This window comes from Anolis carolinensis, unplaced genomic scaffold (genome assembly GCF_035594765.1).
Source record: "Anolis carolinensis isolate JA03-04 unplaced genomic scaffold, rAnoCar3.1.pri scaffold_10, whole genome shotgun sequence".
NCBI lineage: Eukaryota > Metazoa > Chordata > Lepidosauria > Squamata > Dactyloidae > Anolis > Anolis carolinensis.
In genome coordinates, this window is record NW_026943821.1 from 25,083,497 (window position 1) to 25,098,596 (window position 15,100).

At 42.5% G+C, this 15,100-nt stretch overlaps 1 protein-coding gene across 2 annotated transcripts in view; it reads right to left on the reverse strand.

The window, feature by feature from the left end:
• LOC100556413 (protein argonaute-1) overlaps positions 1–12,770 on the reverse strand; it is a 34,499-nt gene extending 21,729 nt beyond the window's left edge. The window contains exon 1 of one of the 2 annotated variants that reach the window (XM_062962293.1): positions 12,612–12,770. In XM_062962293.1, coding sequence (XP_062818363.1) covers positions 12,612–12,636 — 25 coding nt within the window. In that variant the 5' untranslated portion in view covers positions 12,637–12,770. The remainder of the gene's footprint in view (positions 1–12,611) is intronic. The other variant, XM_062962292.1, reaches the window with a different exon arrangement.
• Positions 12,771–15,100: the final 2,330 nt, after the last annotated feature.

Genomic DNA, 15,100 nt, shown 5'->3' on the forward strand with positions numbered 1-15,100 from the left:
ACCGTAAGTCAAAAGGCACATACGCAAACAAAAATGGGAAGAGGTGTCCTCAAAACTGCCTCCAAGCTGTCCACTTCCAGCTAAATCCAGCAGGCTGCACTGTGGCTGCAACGTTCCCACTGGGTGTCTCCAGAGAGACACTTTTAATCAAGATTTATTCCGCAGTTCCAAATCTTTGGGGGAAGAAATACATTTTTGGTCTACAATTACAAGGTCAGGCAAGGTGAGGGAGTCTGGGAGCAGAACTGAAGGTGGGGGGAGTTCTATTCCAATGAAAAAGGAACCTTTTTAAGTTCTGCCTCGCCTCTAGTCTTCCTCCCAAAGAGTCTGGCTATTCTGCAGAATAACAACAATTTTTTAAAAAATTATTTGCATTAAGAAATAACAACCAGAAAGCTTCATTACAATGACAGGCCTCTCTGGGGTTATTTTTGGAGCTGTCAACTCTACAGGTTGCAGTAAGGCAGACAGAATGCACACAAGTCGATGATTCGAAAAACCTGGAGGCGTATGGTCTGGAAGGCCAGGAAGGTATTGTTCAACTACATTAGAAGGCAAAAGCTCAGGACAAAGATACACAACAGACAGACCCCAAGAATTGTGAGAACCAAAAGAAAAGCAGCCCCAAAGCCTGATCTCTAGGGAAGCAAGATGTAAAGGATGTCCCTTCTTTCCTATTCCAGGCATTTGCACTTCTGCTTGACATCTACTGTGATGGAAATATCTTGAATTCAACCCAAAATCTCAAATGGTTTCTGGATTAAATGGAGGCAAAAGGGGATGTGGGCCAGTGCAGAATTCCTAAATGTTTAGTCTAGAGTTTCATGGGAATGTATTTGCTGTTCTTCCACTTTTACAGCGGCCCTGGGCCTCTAAATCCTGCAAAAGTGGAGGTCTTACTGTAATACAAAGAGGCATGTATCACTTCCAGCTGCAGTGCAGCATCTTTTTTATTTTTCTCCGAGATTTCCTGCTTAAACGCCTTGCAAGAAGAGATCTTGCTCCTCAGGGCGAACTTTACTATTATCCTCAGACTGAAGGACATGGGCTTATTTTATTTTTTAATTTTGGGGGATTTTATAAAGGGCAGCACCGGAACAAGAAACGTGGCCACCTCTGCTCTGAAGTGACAGAGACCACCCATTCTGTGATCTCATTCTGCAATATTACAGAGGAAGGAATCAACAAAACCATCTCTCAGCATTCCTTGCTGAAGAAAACCCAATGAAATTCATGGGGTCATTGTAAGTCGACAGCAGCTAGAAGGCACCTATACATACAAACACAAATCAATCCCACCGGCTTCCTCCCTGGCCTTTAACCCACTGGTTTCCCCAGAGAACTGAATTTGGAATCAGTTCCCTCCCAAGGTCATACAGGGGCCAGCATTCATCTCCAAAGAGCCTGGCCAATCTCCAAAGCCAGTGTTTCCATACAGACACCTTCCAAAATCACTCTCCGAGGATGAAGTATGATTTACAAGCTCTAAGGAGGGAGGTTCAGAGCTGAGAGGGGGGGGGGGAGTGAAGAGGGAGAAGAAAAGATAACCAAACAAAGACATGTTCTACAGCAGCGCTCAGAACATGTCTTTGTTTTTTAAATTATATCATATCATAAAAATTCAAATAAAATCTAGTAGACTTCAGCACTCATAACGGCAATGAGCCATCCACTGAAACCATCTCCCTCCTTTGAAAAATGTTAAGAAAAAAACTCACGTCCATCATCATCCATACATTCTTCTTGATGGAAAGATAAACTGGTCAACACACATTTTGGTGCTTCAAATGTTAGCCCTGCTTCTGGGTATATTTGGCCTGCTGATTCCAGAAATGGTGCCAGTTTTCCCCTATCAGATATAAAGCATCTACCAGTCTTCATCTTCTCGCTCATAAAAAAACCAGAATAACTATATCTAAGAAACTAGAGCTGATGCAGTCTAGCCAATGCAATTTTCTGAATCAGCGCCCCAAAATAATCCGGGGAACAGATCAAAAAACCAAGACACCAAGATCATTTATTTGGTTGGGCTGTGTAACTGAAAATAAGATCTTGGTTCAAGATTAGAATTATGGAAGCTTGCCTACGGCGTCACGTCTGAATTAACAAATCATGGTTTGCAACTGGCCTGCCAGCCTGAGAACAGAAACTCTGGCTTGAAGAGGATTGACTAATAAACATTAGTGGAATGTTTGGACAGGAAAAGCACATTTATGTGTTTCAGTCCCAAACTGCTGCCCTCAATCTGGCTACTATCCTGAATATATTCAGTGGTGGAGAAGGCTTTTTCTGAGTCAACATGCCTGGGCTTTAGGCAGATAACCCCGAGCAAGCCAGTGTTTCAACCAGCACCCTGAACAGATAGCTCAGCTCTTTCATATGGGAAAGACAATATGATCTAAATGAACATTTGAGAATCCATTATATAGAAATACTCTGAAATCCAAAATTATCTACATGGATGGCTGAGATAGTAACTCCTTCACTTTCTGATGGTTCAGTGTACACAAACTTTGCTTCATGCACAAAATTATTTAAAATATTGGATCAAGTGTTTATGAAATATTAACGAATGCTGTATTCAGACATTTGGCATATCACCAATATACCTCATACATTGGTGATATGGTATATACCTATTTATAAGTCGTATAAGTCGGCCTCGTGCATAAGTCAAGGGCAGATTTAGGGGTCAAAATTATGGATTTTGATGTGGCTCATGGATAAGTTGAGGATCGTGTCGCAGAGAGGGGAAAGAGCCAGTACCATCTCAGGGAGCAAACTCTGCCTCCTGGCCATTGCCTTTTCCCCACCCAGAAGTGACAGTATGGCAGAGATAGTAAAAAGAGTCAATAATGTAGCTAGCCTTCTTATCCAACTGTAGCTGGGCTACAACAGCCAAAAGTGAATGAACAATAATGTGAACAAAGGTTCCAGGGAAAACCAAGCTTGTGACTGGCATCTGAGTCCTGCATCTCACCTTAAATGCCCTCTGACCGCGTTGCCCGAGAGCAACGCTTAAGCGAAAGTAAAGGAATCCTCTTATCTCAAGCCATGCTGCACTATGTGGCTTCTGGATTATTGTGGTACTCAACTGTAAAATTTACTGCTATGTTTCTCTGCAACAGATGCCATTCCCTGAAAAAAGAACAGGCTCACACACCTCTTTCAAGCAGCTATGGGCCCATTCTAAGAGGCCTCAAGCATTTAATAAATCACCCCCAAGTGGGCACAGAAGAGAAGGGAATGATGGGAGTTGCAACTCAATACCAGATTGGAGGAAGATGTTTTCATGAATGCAATTGTTTGCAACTCAGCAGATGCAATCAACCAGAACTAGACTTTGGTATTGACCTTTCAGGCCCCAGATGTTACTTACAGAATCACAACTTTAAAAAGGAGAGAGAATGTTTGAGGCACTTTAAGACTACCAAATTTTATCTAATGGACCTCACAGGAAATCAAACCTGTCCATCAGTATGGTACTAGTATATTTTGGGTTTGTATTGGCAGCAACGTTGGCTGGAAATGCTCACAGGCTGAAAAACAGCCCCTACACTCCTAACACAGCCAGCCTGAGAACCGGCGGCTCCGGGAGCGTCCCTGCCGCGTCACTGCACACGTTCGCAGGGCAGAAATGAATGGACAAGGCGCAGCTGTGGGCTGGAGACACAATGGGGACCCAACTCTCAAAGATCCCCCCAGGGCTCATTCTTTTCAGTCCATCTTCCCTTTGCTCTCCCCCCCCCCTCGCCTCCTCCTCCCTGCATCCAGATCAAGCTGGGGATTAGTGGCTTCTTCTCTGCAGAAAAAAAAATCCAGGCTAGAGACAGTTTGGAAAATTCAAAAGGTCTGAAGAAACACAAGAGAGGGGGGTGCTGTTTGAATTGCCAAGAGGCTGCAGAGTTTCACACAGATGCAGATTTACTCAATGCTTCGGAAAGTGGCCAAGCTCTCTCTAGAAAGCCTCGTAGATTAATTAATGAAGTCAAGGAATCAATGCACAGATGAAAAGCGGTTACCCATGAGCGACGCAAGGGGCCCGGCTGGAGAATTACAGCTGAACCACAGGGCAAGGAGAGAGTGACCACAGTGCATAAATTACACCTCCCCGACATCCCAGCTGGCAAAGTGGTACTCCAGGCATCACAAAACAGGCAGAGATCTTCCTTCCGACTCCTGCTGCGTTTCCATGCTCCCTAGGTTTCTTGATCCTAGTTTATATCCACATCCACACACTTACACTCATTCCAAAATGCCTGCATGTGGCACACTATTCAATATAACTGCCCTTTTCAAGTCAAAACTCAATTAAGTCCAGCAGCCATGCTGCAATGCCCCACAGGCCCAAATCCAACCCATTTTGAACATTTCCAGACCAAGTCAGACAGCACAATGTTCCAATCCCTTGAGTCCATTATCAAATTTATCTGCACTTTGTACATCCTATTTTTAAAAAAGAGTCACCCCCGAGATCATCCAAATTCTGTAGCAGACAAGTTGAATTCCGCATCATGAATTAAGTATGCAAAGTGAGCAGATCTGCATTCTCTCTTGCTCTGCATGTTATGCTTTTAATCTCTTGGCTTAACACATTTTACTTTAGATTTTCTTAATCAGGGGAGGAAATAAATCACTGAAAAGCTTTCTCAGCTTTTGCCCAGCTCATGGCTTTTGGTACATATATTTGCAGGCTTCATCTTGAAAACATACAACCGTAACTGTGAAAAAGTTAAATCATTTGCCAGCTGGCACTCTCAGCATTCTTCCAATGGGCCTAGTTGCCCTTTCTTACTTGCAATGACTACTGCAGTGGTGGGCACATTGTTGTTGTGTGCCTTCAAGCCATTTCTATCTTAATGAAGCCCTAAGGCTCATGAGGTCCTACCAACAAATGTATGGATCTCATATTTTAGAGACACAACTCCTAAAATCACAATTCACTCAAACTTTGGTTTGCAGATACAAGCTAGACTAAAACTGCTCAGGGGGAGCCGCCAGACAGTCCCCCCTTCCATTTCCCAACCCAACCCCCTCCATCAAAAGCTGCCCCATTCTGCCTGGAGACAAGGCGGTTGCCTCTGCCTGCATAGCTCCACTCACCATGGCAAACTTGCATTAAGTCCCCACTTTGTCATGCAAATGACTGCGCCTCGCCATAGGGGAACAAGGAGGGGAGACTGTATTGGGGGGGGGGGGGCTGAGGGAACTTATTTTTGCATCAAACATAAAGCATCCAGGGAGAAGTATGAAACTGAACAATGTTTATTGATATGGAGGGGACATTACAGACATGTTTTTTCCCTGCCTGGGGACAGTCTGCTCCAACAAGAGCTGACAATCCAGCCTCTATCCTGAAGCTCATCCTGTTTCAAGCAATTTGGGGGGGGAGGGGGGAGGTAGAAATCAAGGTTGTTTTCGGATAAGCCCATCCTAAACAAAAGGATTTGTCTGCACAGCTGCCAGCCGGCTCTGGAGCAACATCTGCTTGTGGGGGTGGCCCCCTTCGGAAGGCATGAAATTAACATGTCTATTTAAATCCTTGGGCCCTGAACATAAGGGGAAAGAGGAAAGGGGGGCCCGAACGATGCCCGAGGATCCCAGACAGAGGCAAGAGGTAGTCTCTTTTCATCAATGGTGTTTGGAAGGATAAACGGCCACCTCCAGCCAAGCCTTCTCTCCCACACACTCTCCTGCTGCTCCCATAAATTAATGTGGGGGGAAGACAGAGTGACAGGACACCCAAAAGGGAGGGGGGCTGAAACACACACATCCCATACAAAAGATGTCCATGGGCAACCCATGCTATTAATCACTGCTCTTCAATCTACTGGACCAAAGGCACACAAAGGAGAGGAGGCCAAGTTTCCCACCCAAAGGAGGATTAATATATTGGGGGAGAGGGTTGGACAGAGTTTGAGTCCCAAACTACTGAAGCATCTGGGTTCTGGAAGCTGTAACCCCATTTTTCAATGGGGTTACTGATTCTTCACAGAGCTAAGAAAATGTTTTGAATTACTGTGCATCTATTTTTGGAATGGTTAAGGTTTTTATATATTTTTAACCAAGTGCATTTTAATTGTAATTAGAGTGGGTCCTCAGTATCTGCTGGGGTTTGGTTCCAGGATTCACCCCCCAGTACTGTTCCATCTGGGGGGGAAATAAAGGCAAAATATGCGTAACTGTATCGCAATGAAAGAAAACCTCAAAGAGTTAAGTCCCGGCCTTACAGATTCTTCTACTCTTTGAGAGGTGAACTCCACAGAAAATGAAGTCATCAGCAAAGGCCTGGAGATGGCTTTTAAGTCAAGCTCTCAGGAGAAAAAGACATCTACACAAATGGATCAAAGCCAGGTTCTTTTCTCATCTAGGTTCTGCCAAGCCACACACTGGCACTCTCTGGGTGAAATACTACATAGAGTAGAAGACTCCCACCAGCAGACTTACAAGAGATGACAGAAGCGTTTCTCTCTCCCCGGCTGCCTTCCCAAAATGCAAAAATAGCTGGAGGGCTGCCAGGGACATGCAATCTCACTAGCCACTGACCGACTGCAGGGATGCCCTTTGGCTAATTCCAGTTGCTCTTGAACATGGAAGAAACAGTGTCCTTTTTCTTCCCAGCCTAAGGCTACTCTGTCCTTCCACATCGCTCAAAGGCAACTGGAAGGGGTTTGCGCACACAATAGGTGTCTGCATATGTCACCAAGAGGATGTTGACTTGAGTATGCACAAAAGAGTGATGCTTTTATTGGTTAGCCAAAATGCAAAAAACATGCAAGCCTTTGAAACTTAACTGGCTTCTTCATTAGGCAAATAAAATCTTAAAAACCATGCAAGAAAAGTGCTAGAGTCATAGGCCAACATTTTATACTAGGTGTTTTTTCTTCTGTCATTCATTGAGATCCTCCAGGTCAAAGGAACAACAGAAATGACATCGGATACAAAATGTAGGTCTCTGACTCCATCACTTTTCTTTTCTTCTCCTGTATACTTTAAAAATATATTTTGCCTGATGACAATGGAGCTTTTAAGGCTTGTGTGGAGGAGTGTTTTGTGCATTTTGGTTGGCCAATAAAGGCATCATTCTCATGGATGTTGTTTCATGTTGCTGTCTTTGGAAGTTAGCTTTAAAAATCTCACAAAATGCTGGAAAGCATGTCAAAAGCAAATACTGAGCAAAGCCTGCCAGTTGCAGTAGGCCTGCTTTAATCTCTTTCTACAACAAGAGCTGGACTGAAAACATGCTAATTGCCTATCTTCATTTACTTATCTATTCAGGGTTTGAGACAGACAGCTCAACGCCTCTATCTACCAGGCTAGAAAGACGACAGATGTGGTAAGCTTAGAGCATAAAAATGGTTACCATTTGGAAACTTATTATGCAAGCCAGAGAGATGAACTACTGAGACAAGGAACCCCAAAGCCGGCCAATTTAAAGATTAACTGCCAGGTGCAGGTCCAGAGCAGCTATTGAGAATAATTGTGAGCTGCTTTTGTACATTTCAAAGGACCTGATTCAACCTAACACGAGAAATGTAACACATTTATTTATTTATTACAGCATTTGTATCCCGCCCTTCTCACCCAAGAGGGGACTCAGGGCGGCTGGCAATAAAAGCACATATATAAAAATAATACAATACATTGCAATTCAATTAAAATTAATTACATTAGACATTCATAAAAATACACTTATAAATATGCAGATTGGCACATTCTGAGTCTAAAAAACTGGGTCTTTCATTGAGTTCCAACACAATTAGTAATAATTAATTCTGCTGTTATTGTTCGAAGTCCTGGTCCCACAACCAGGTCTTAACTTTTCTACGGAAAGATAGGAGGGAGTGAGACTGCCTGACTTCACTTGGGAGGGCGTTCCATAGGAGGGGAGCCACTATTGAAAAGGCCCTGCCTCTTGTCCCCGCCAGCTGGGCCTCACCTGAGGATCTTAAACTTAGAGGGGAACTTGAGCATCAAGAAAACACTGATAAAAACAGTTAAAAATAGATGTCGTCAAACTTCTGTGATAGTTCCCAAAATCTCTATGTGGTTTTATAAAGCCTTGCTAAATGATCAACATATGCTCAGTGATAAGGAAATATGTGGAGGGGGAATGAGCAAGTTAGAAAGGGAAGAAGGAGACCATGTTTATTAGAAGGTTCAAGGCAGCTGTCTAGACTCCGAGAAGCAACTGATATAAGCAGGATGAAAGACCAAGTACAGTAGAGTCTCACTTATTCAACATAAACGGGCCGGCAGAACATTGGATAAGCAAAAATGTTGGATAATAAGGAGGGATTAAGAAAAAGCCTATTAAACATAAAATTACATTATGATTTTACAAATTAAGCACCAAAACATGTTTTACAACAAATTGACAGAAAAAGCAGTTCAATACGCAGTAGTGTTATGTAGTAATTACTGTATTTACGATTTAGCACCAAAACATTGCAACATTTACTACAAAAACATTGATTACTAAAAGGCAGGCTGCATTGGATAATACAGAACACTGGATAAGTGAAGCTTGTGTCAGAGTAATGGATAAGTGAGACTCTACTGTAGATGCAATTTTCCAGCTCAATCCATTTTTTTCATCAACCTCTATTCTGTCCATGGATCACTTTTTCTCCATTCCTTCCTTTAGCATTTAATTACCTTTTTTGTGGCCATGAGTTCCACATGTTATTTACACAGTTGGGAAAGGCAGTGAGTGAAATTGCAATAATTTCATAAGGATACTTTTAGCCCTGGAAACTCCATGCTTCTAGTGTCTAGGAATTTAGAGTTTGTAGTAGCGGAGAGCTGCAGCACATAGCAGTGTCATGCACGCAGAATATCGCTGGCATAATCTGAGGTACTTCTTTACATGGCCAGGAGAAGTATGAGATTTTGATTTAAACCTCTGATGAGAAATTGCCAATGAGCACAGTGGGTCCTTGGTACACACTGAATGCAGAAGTGATTCCTCCTCACAGGGCTACTTAAAGGGGGACAACTTGGAAGACCACAAGGGATTTTGCTAAATTTTAATAACTACTAAGCAAACAGCCTTTCTGCAGGAAGTTAAAATAACAGGGAAACATTTCATTAGGTACCATTAAAAACCCACATCTGAAAGACATCAGAAGACTAGTGTATACATCTCTTTCCCATCAAATTGGAAGCATGAAGATAGGGGAGAAACGATTCATTTTAAATAAAATCTGAAGGCAAGATGTTCCTTATCCGGAATTGAGGCAGAAGGGAGAACAGTGGTGTTGATTAATTGTAAAAAAAATAACAACAAAGAAGTGTGTGGCCCTTTATAACAACTTTTTATTTAATATAATTTTTGTGGAATTCACTGCACTTCATATAAAGGCATACGTGAGGGAAGCCCTGTTACCTTTTTTTAAACCTATACTATAAAGCGGGGAGAAAGACACAATACAGATGTGTTTGAATATTTCTCTTATGGTCTAAATACCCTAAAGGCACCAGAAATTGTTTGATCTTGGAAGTCAGTCCTGGTTAGTACTTAGATGGGAGATCACCAACGAATACCAAGAGCTATAGCCTACATTTCAGAGGAAGGAAGTGGCAAAACCACCTCTGTGGGTGCATCTACACTGTAGAATCAATGCAGTTTTACACCACTTCAATGCTATAAATTCAGGGGAATTGTTTGGTCAGGCACCAACACGCTTTGGCAGAGATGGCGCCTAGGATTCTATAGCACTGAGCCATGGCAGTTCAAATGGGGACAAACTGCATTAAACGTAGACACACCGTGAGTCTTGCTTGCCTTAGAAAACCCAATGAAATCCATGGGGTCGCCCTAAGCTGACAGGGGATTTGAGAGCAAACACAAAAGCCACTGGGAACTGCTGAGGTGTGCATCCCCTGCCCCCCCCCCCCACCCACTAAACCAGAAATGCAAACAGCTCCCCTTTGCCTGGAGAAAGAAAGGAAAGGGGGAGGACAGCCACACAGCTGCTGCCGGCTCCCCTTGTCTTAACAAGGGACTGTTCTCCTTCTCTTCCCTCCCCTTTCAGCCACGCTTCACAGCACAGATCTCAAATCTCAGCTTCCTTCTGATGGGGGGGGGGGGGGGGAGGTGAGGGGTGCAGGAATGAATGCATTGCCTGTGTTTCCCTACCACCAACACCTCAAACCCTTGCAAACTATGTGGTGCATCCTTACATCCAAGCGAAAAGTCTGGACACTTATCAGTCATTTGAGGAACACTGTCTCCCGAAACCCAATCTGTAGAACCCAGCAAGCCCTACAATCCATTTTGTCCCCTAATCAAGCAGGCTTTAGCACCCAAGATATTTCCCTCAAGGTTCCCACGAATCTGAATCCAGGAATAAGAGCAACGGGCTGGCTCCCATTCCAAGCACGTCCAGCTTTGCCATTGCAGTCCACTGCTAAGAGCTGATTCTGGTTTTCTCTGGACCTCCTCCCCATTCATGTCTCCTCCGTCCATCCAGGTTTTCCTTGCGCTCTGGTGCACCACCATTATCCCTCATCCCCCCCCCTCCTCTCTTGACAGATGGATCCCCCTCCGTCTGCATCCCGGGTCTCTCAACCATGTTCTCCCCTTGGGATCCATCTCTCAGATGGCCTTTCCATGTATCAAAGAGTGATCCCTCTCCAACACAACAGAACCAAAGATAAAGGATGGGGGGGGCTTCGTTCTATGGGCCTCTGTATTCACCCTCTGCCTTTTTTGCCTTGGGAGGGGGCTACAACCATGCCAACGTGCTCCTGTTCCTTACACTCCCCTAAAATAGGGCCTCATAACTACATTTGAGCACTCAGCTTCCTTTTTTTTACTGGATTGTTCCTTTCTTCCTTCCTCTCAACCTCCTCTCTTCTTTCCTTCCTTCCAAAGAGAGCACAATTCATATGATCACTGCCCTTTTACCAATCTCCCGGGGCTGCCAAAACTCCCTTGTGCCCCCTCCTCAATTCCTCTGAAAGCAGACAGATCAGGCAAGCCCCTACATTATCCTTTTTCCACAAGGAACTGAAAACCTGGTGATTCCTGCAGGTTTTTGAGCAAAATTAGTCCTTAGACACACACACACACACACCCCGCCCCCCCGTTGTCAACTAAGACCCTGCTGTGCACTTTGTCCACTCCCTGGTATTTGAATTCTTGATGGAGTATATTGATTTGGATTTGTAATTTTATGCCTGTTTTTATCAGAATTGTTTTGGTTCTCTCTTCTGGTGTTGTTTATTATGTTTACAATATTTAACATTCGTTGTATGGTGTTTTTTTGGCAATTGAATGTTCTTTTTATGTTCATGTTGGAAACCACCCTGAATCCTCCCAAAGAGATGGAGCGGTATAATAATAATAATTATTATTATTATTATTATTATTGATTGAGGAGAAACAACTGGAAAAGCTGACACGCTGTGAGGATTTAAAGATCAAACTACAAAGACTCTGGCACAAGCCAGTCAAGGTGGTCCCAGTGGTGATCGGCACACTGGGTGCAGTGCCTAAAGGCCTTGGCCTGCACTTAAATACAATCAGTGCTGACAAAATTACCATCTGCCAGCTGCAGAAGGCCACCTTACTGGGATCTGCTCGCATTATTCGCCGATACATCACACAGTCCTAGACACTTGGGAAGGGTCCAACGTGTGATCCAATTCAACAGCTAGCAGAGTGTCTGCTGTGGACTCATCCTGTTGTGTTTCTAATAATAATAATAATAATAATAATAATAATAATAATAATAATAATAAAAACTTTATAGACTGCCTTATCTCCTCAAGGGACTCAGTGCGGTTTTCAATATGTAAATAAAATTATTATTATTATTATTATTATTATTATTACAGTAGAGTCTCACTTATCCAAGACTCGCTTATCCAAGGTTCTGGATTATCCAAGGCATTTTTGTAGTCAATGTTTTCAATATATCGTGATATTTTGGTGCTAAATTCGTAAATACAGTAATTACAACATAACATTACTGTGTACTGAACTACTTTTACTGTCAAATTTGTTGAATAACATGATGTTTTGGTGCTTAATTTGTAAAATCATAACCTAATTTGATGTTTAATAGGCTTTTCCTTAATCCCTCCTTATTATCCAAGAAATTCGCTTATCCAAGGTTCTGCCGGCCCGTTTAGCTTGGATAAGAGAGACTCTACTGTATTATTATTATTATTATTACTATTAAGAAAGGGGTCTGAAGCTGTTAGGAATGGTGGGAGTTGAAGTCCAAAACACCTGGAGGGAGGGCCCAAGTTTGCCCCTACATGGGCTAACCCTTCTTTCCTCTCAGCTTCCCTACTTCCTCCTTTGAGCTTTTACTCAGAGGCGGGATGGCCATCTGTCGGGGGAGCTTGGTTTGGGCCTTTCCTGCACTGCAAGGGGTTGGACTGGACGGCCTCGGGTCTCTCTCTGATTCTATGAGGCCTTGAACCTATTAGAGCGCCAATCCCAATGGAAATAAGTTTCCCCTCAGCCTTTTCCTTCTTGTCCCCAGGGCCGGAAGCAGACCCCACTTCCGCCGTGGCCCTCGCCTCACTCCTCTGCAGGCCGCTCTCCCCTCAGGGCCCTTCCCGCCCTTTTTAGGCTCCTTTGGGGCCTTCCCTACCTGCTCCCGAGGGTCCCGCTTCCATCCCATCCACGCGGGCGCCGCCCGAGCCTGGCCGGGAAGAGAGCGGCGCTGTCGGCGGCCGAGGAGGCAGCGCCGAACCCGGGCGCCGCTCCCGCCGCAGCCTCGCTCTGCTGTGGCCGACGCGGGACGGACTGCGCTTGCGCGGAGCCGCCAGCCAACCGGCGTCGCCCGCAACGCGTCACCGGAGTCCCCGCCCCTCCCCAAAGAGGTACAGGTACAAGAAAGCCGCCCTCCAACCCTCACTTCGGGTTGCTGTTGGAACTCCTCACTATAGCCAATCCAAAAGGATGGATCCAGAAGGAAGCAATCTATCTATATATATAAAAGAGTGATGGCATCAGGGCAGAGGACAAAACAACAAAACTACAGGGCCCCCAACCTTGAAATTTGACAACACAACCCATCATCCACGCCTCTAGGTTGATACAACAAAAAGAAAAGAAAAATAAAGTCCTAATTAGAGAGAGAGGAATAATTGCTTTTATCCAATTGCTGCCAGTTAGAAGGCTAAGCTCCTCCAACTTGGTCTCCTAGCAACCCAAAAAAAAAAACCACTAAAAAATTAATACAATAAAATACTATAATAACAGAAAATAACTAAAAATACAAGAAAATAATAAAATAATAAATAAAAATATAACTTACAATAAAATTAATTAAAAATGCAAATAACGTCAAATAAAAATTACACAACAATTTTTAACCAATACCACCACCACTTTGCCACAGCAACGCGTGGCCGGGCACAGCTAGTATATATATAAAAGAGTGATGGCATCACGGCAACCCACAAAACAACAAAACTACAGGCCCCCCAACCTTGAAATTTGACAACACAACCCATCATCCACGCCTCTAGGTTGATACAACAAAAAGAAAAATAAAGTCCTAATTAGAGGGAGAGCAATAATTGTTTTTATCTAATTGCTGCCAGTTTAGAGGGCTAATCTCTGCCCACTTGGGTCTCCTAGCAACCAACTCAGCCAAGGGACAGCCGGGGTTCAGTTAGGGGACAGGCAGACTTAGGCCTCACTTAGGCTTCTTCCACAGATTATCTAATTTGCACTGGATTATATGGCAATGTAGACTCAAGGCCCTTCCACCCAGCTATATAACCCATTTATAATCTTATATTATCTGCTTTGAACTGAATTATCTTGACTCCACACTGCCATATAATCCACTTCAGTGTGCAGTCGGACACAACTGGACTTAATGTCAGGAGAAAACCTTTACCCTTTACCTATAAGTACCACCAGTTCCTCAATACTTTATTTCCCATACCACCATGCTTCGCCACAGCAACGCGTGGCCGGGCACAGCTAGTATAATATAGATGTATACACACATGCATATATACATATTTATTTAATACATTTATATCCCGCCCTTCTCACCCCGAAGGGGACTCAGAGCAGCTTACAAATTAAATTTACATACAATATTATATTATAATATATATACAATATAATTTACAATAATATACAATATTATAATATATTGTATATGCATATATTAATATTATTTTGCAAAACAATATATTAATATCAAATTTACATACAATATTATATTATAGACATATATACAATATAATTTACAATATATAATATTATAATATATTGTATATGTAATACAATATTATACTAATACAATATTAATTATATATTATATATTACATGTAATATTATTAATAATATTGCAATATATAGATATAGTACAATATGGTAATATATTGCCAGTATTGTGCTATGCTAATACTGTAATATAATATTGTATGTAAATTTAATTTGTAAGCTGCTCTGAGTCCCCTTCGGGGTGAGAAGGGCGGGATATAAATGTATTATATATATATATATTGTATATACATATAATATTGATAATAATATTATAATGGAATACAATATTATACTACTAATATTACGATATAATATTATATATATATATATATATATATATATATATATATATATATATATATTTAATTTATATACCGCTCTTTTCCCCCAGGGGGACCCAGAGCGGTCTTACATAATGGCAAGATTAATGCCACATATAATACAAAATATAGTAAAACAAACGATCATAAAAACACACTTAAAACCAATATTATACCCCATTTAAAACAGTAAAGCACTGTGTGGCCATTACAACAGGGCCAGTAGCATTGGGCCAAAAGTCAGAGCCAGTCTGTATTCAATTACACATTAATCCAGCGAATACATCAGATTATATCGACCGTATCTTAGGATGGGCCAAAAGCTTGGTCCCACATCCAGGTCTTCAGCTGCTTCCTAAAAGACATGAGTGAGGGGGGGTACAATATAGTAATTTAATGCTTATATTGTACTATACTAATCACATATTGCATGTTCATTTGATTTGTAAACCGCTCTGACTCAGCTCCGGGGTGAGAAGAGCAGGACATCAATGTAGTAAATAAAATAAATAAGCACACCTTCTGCATC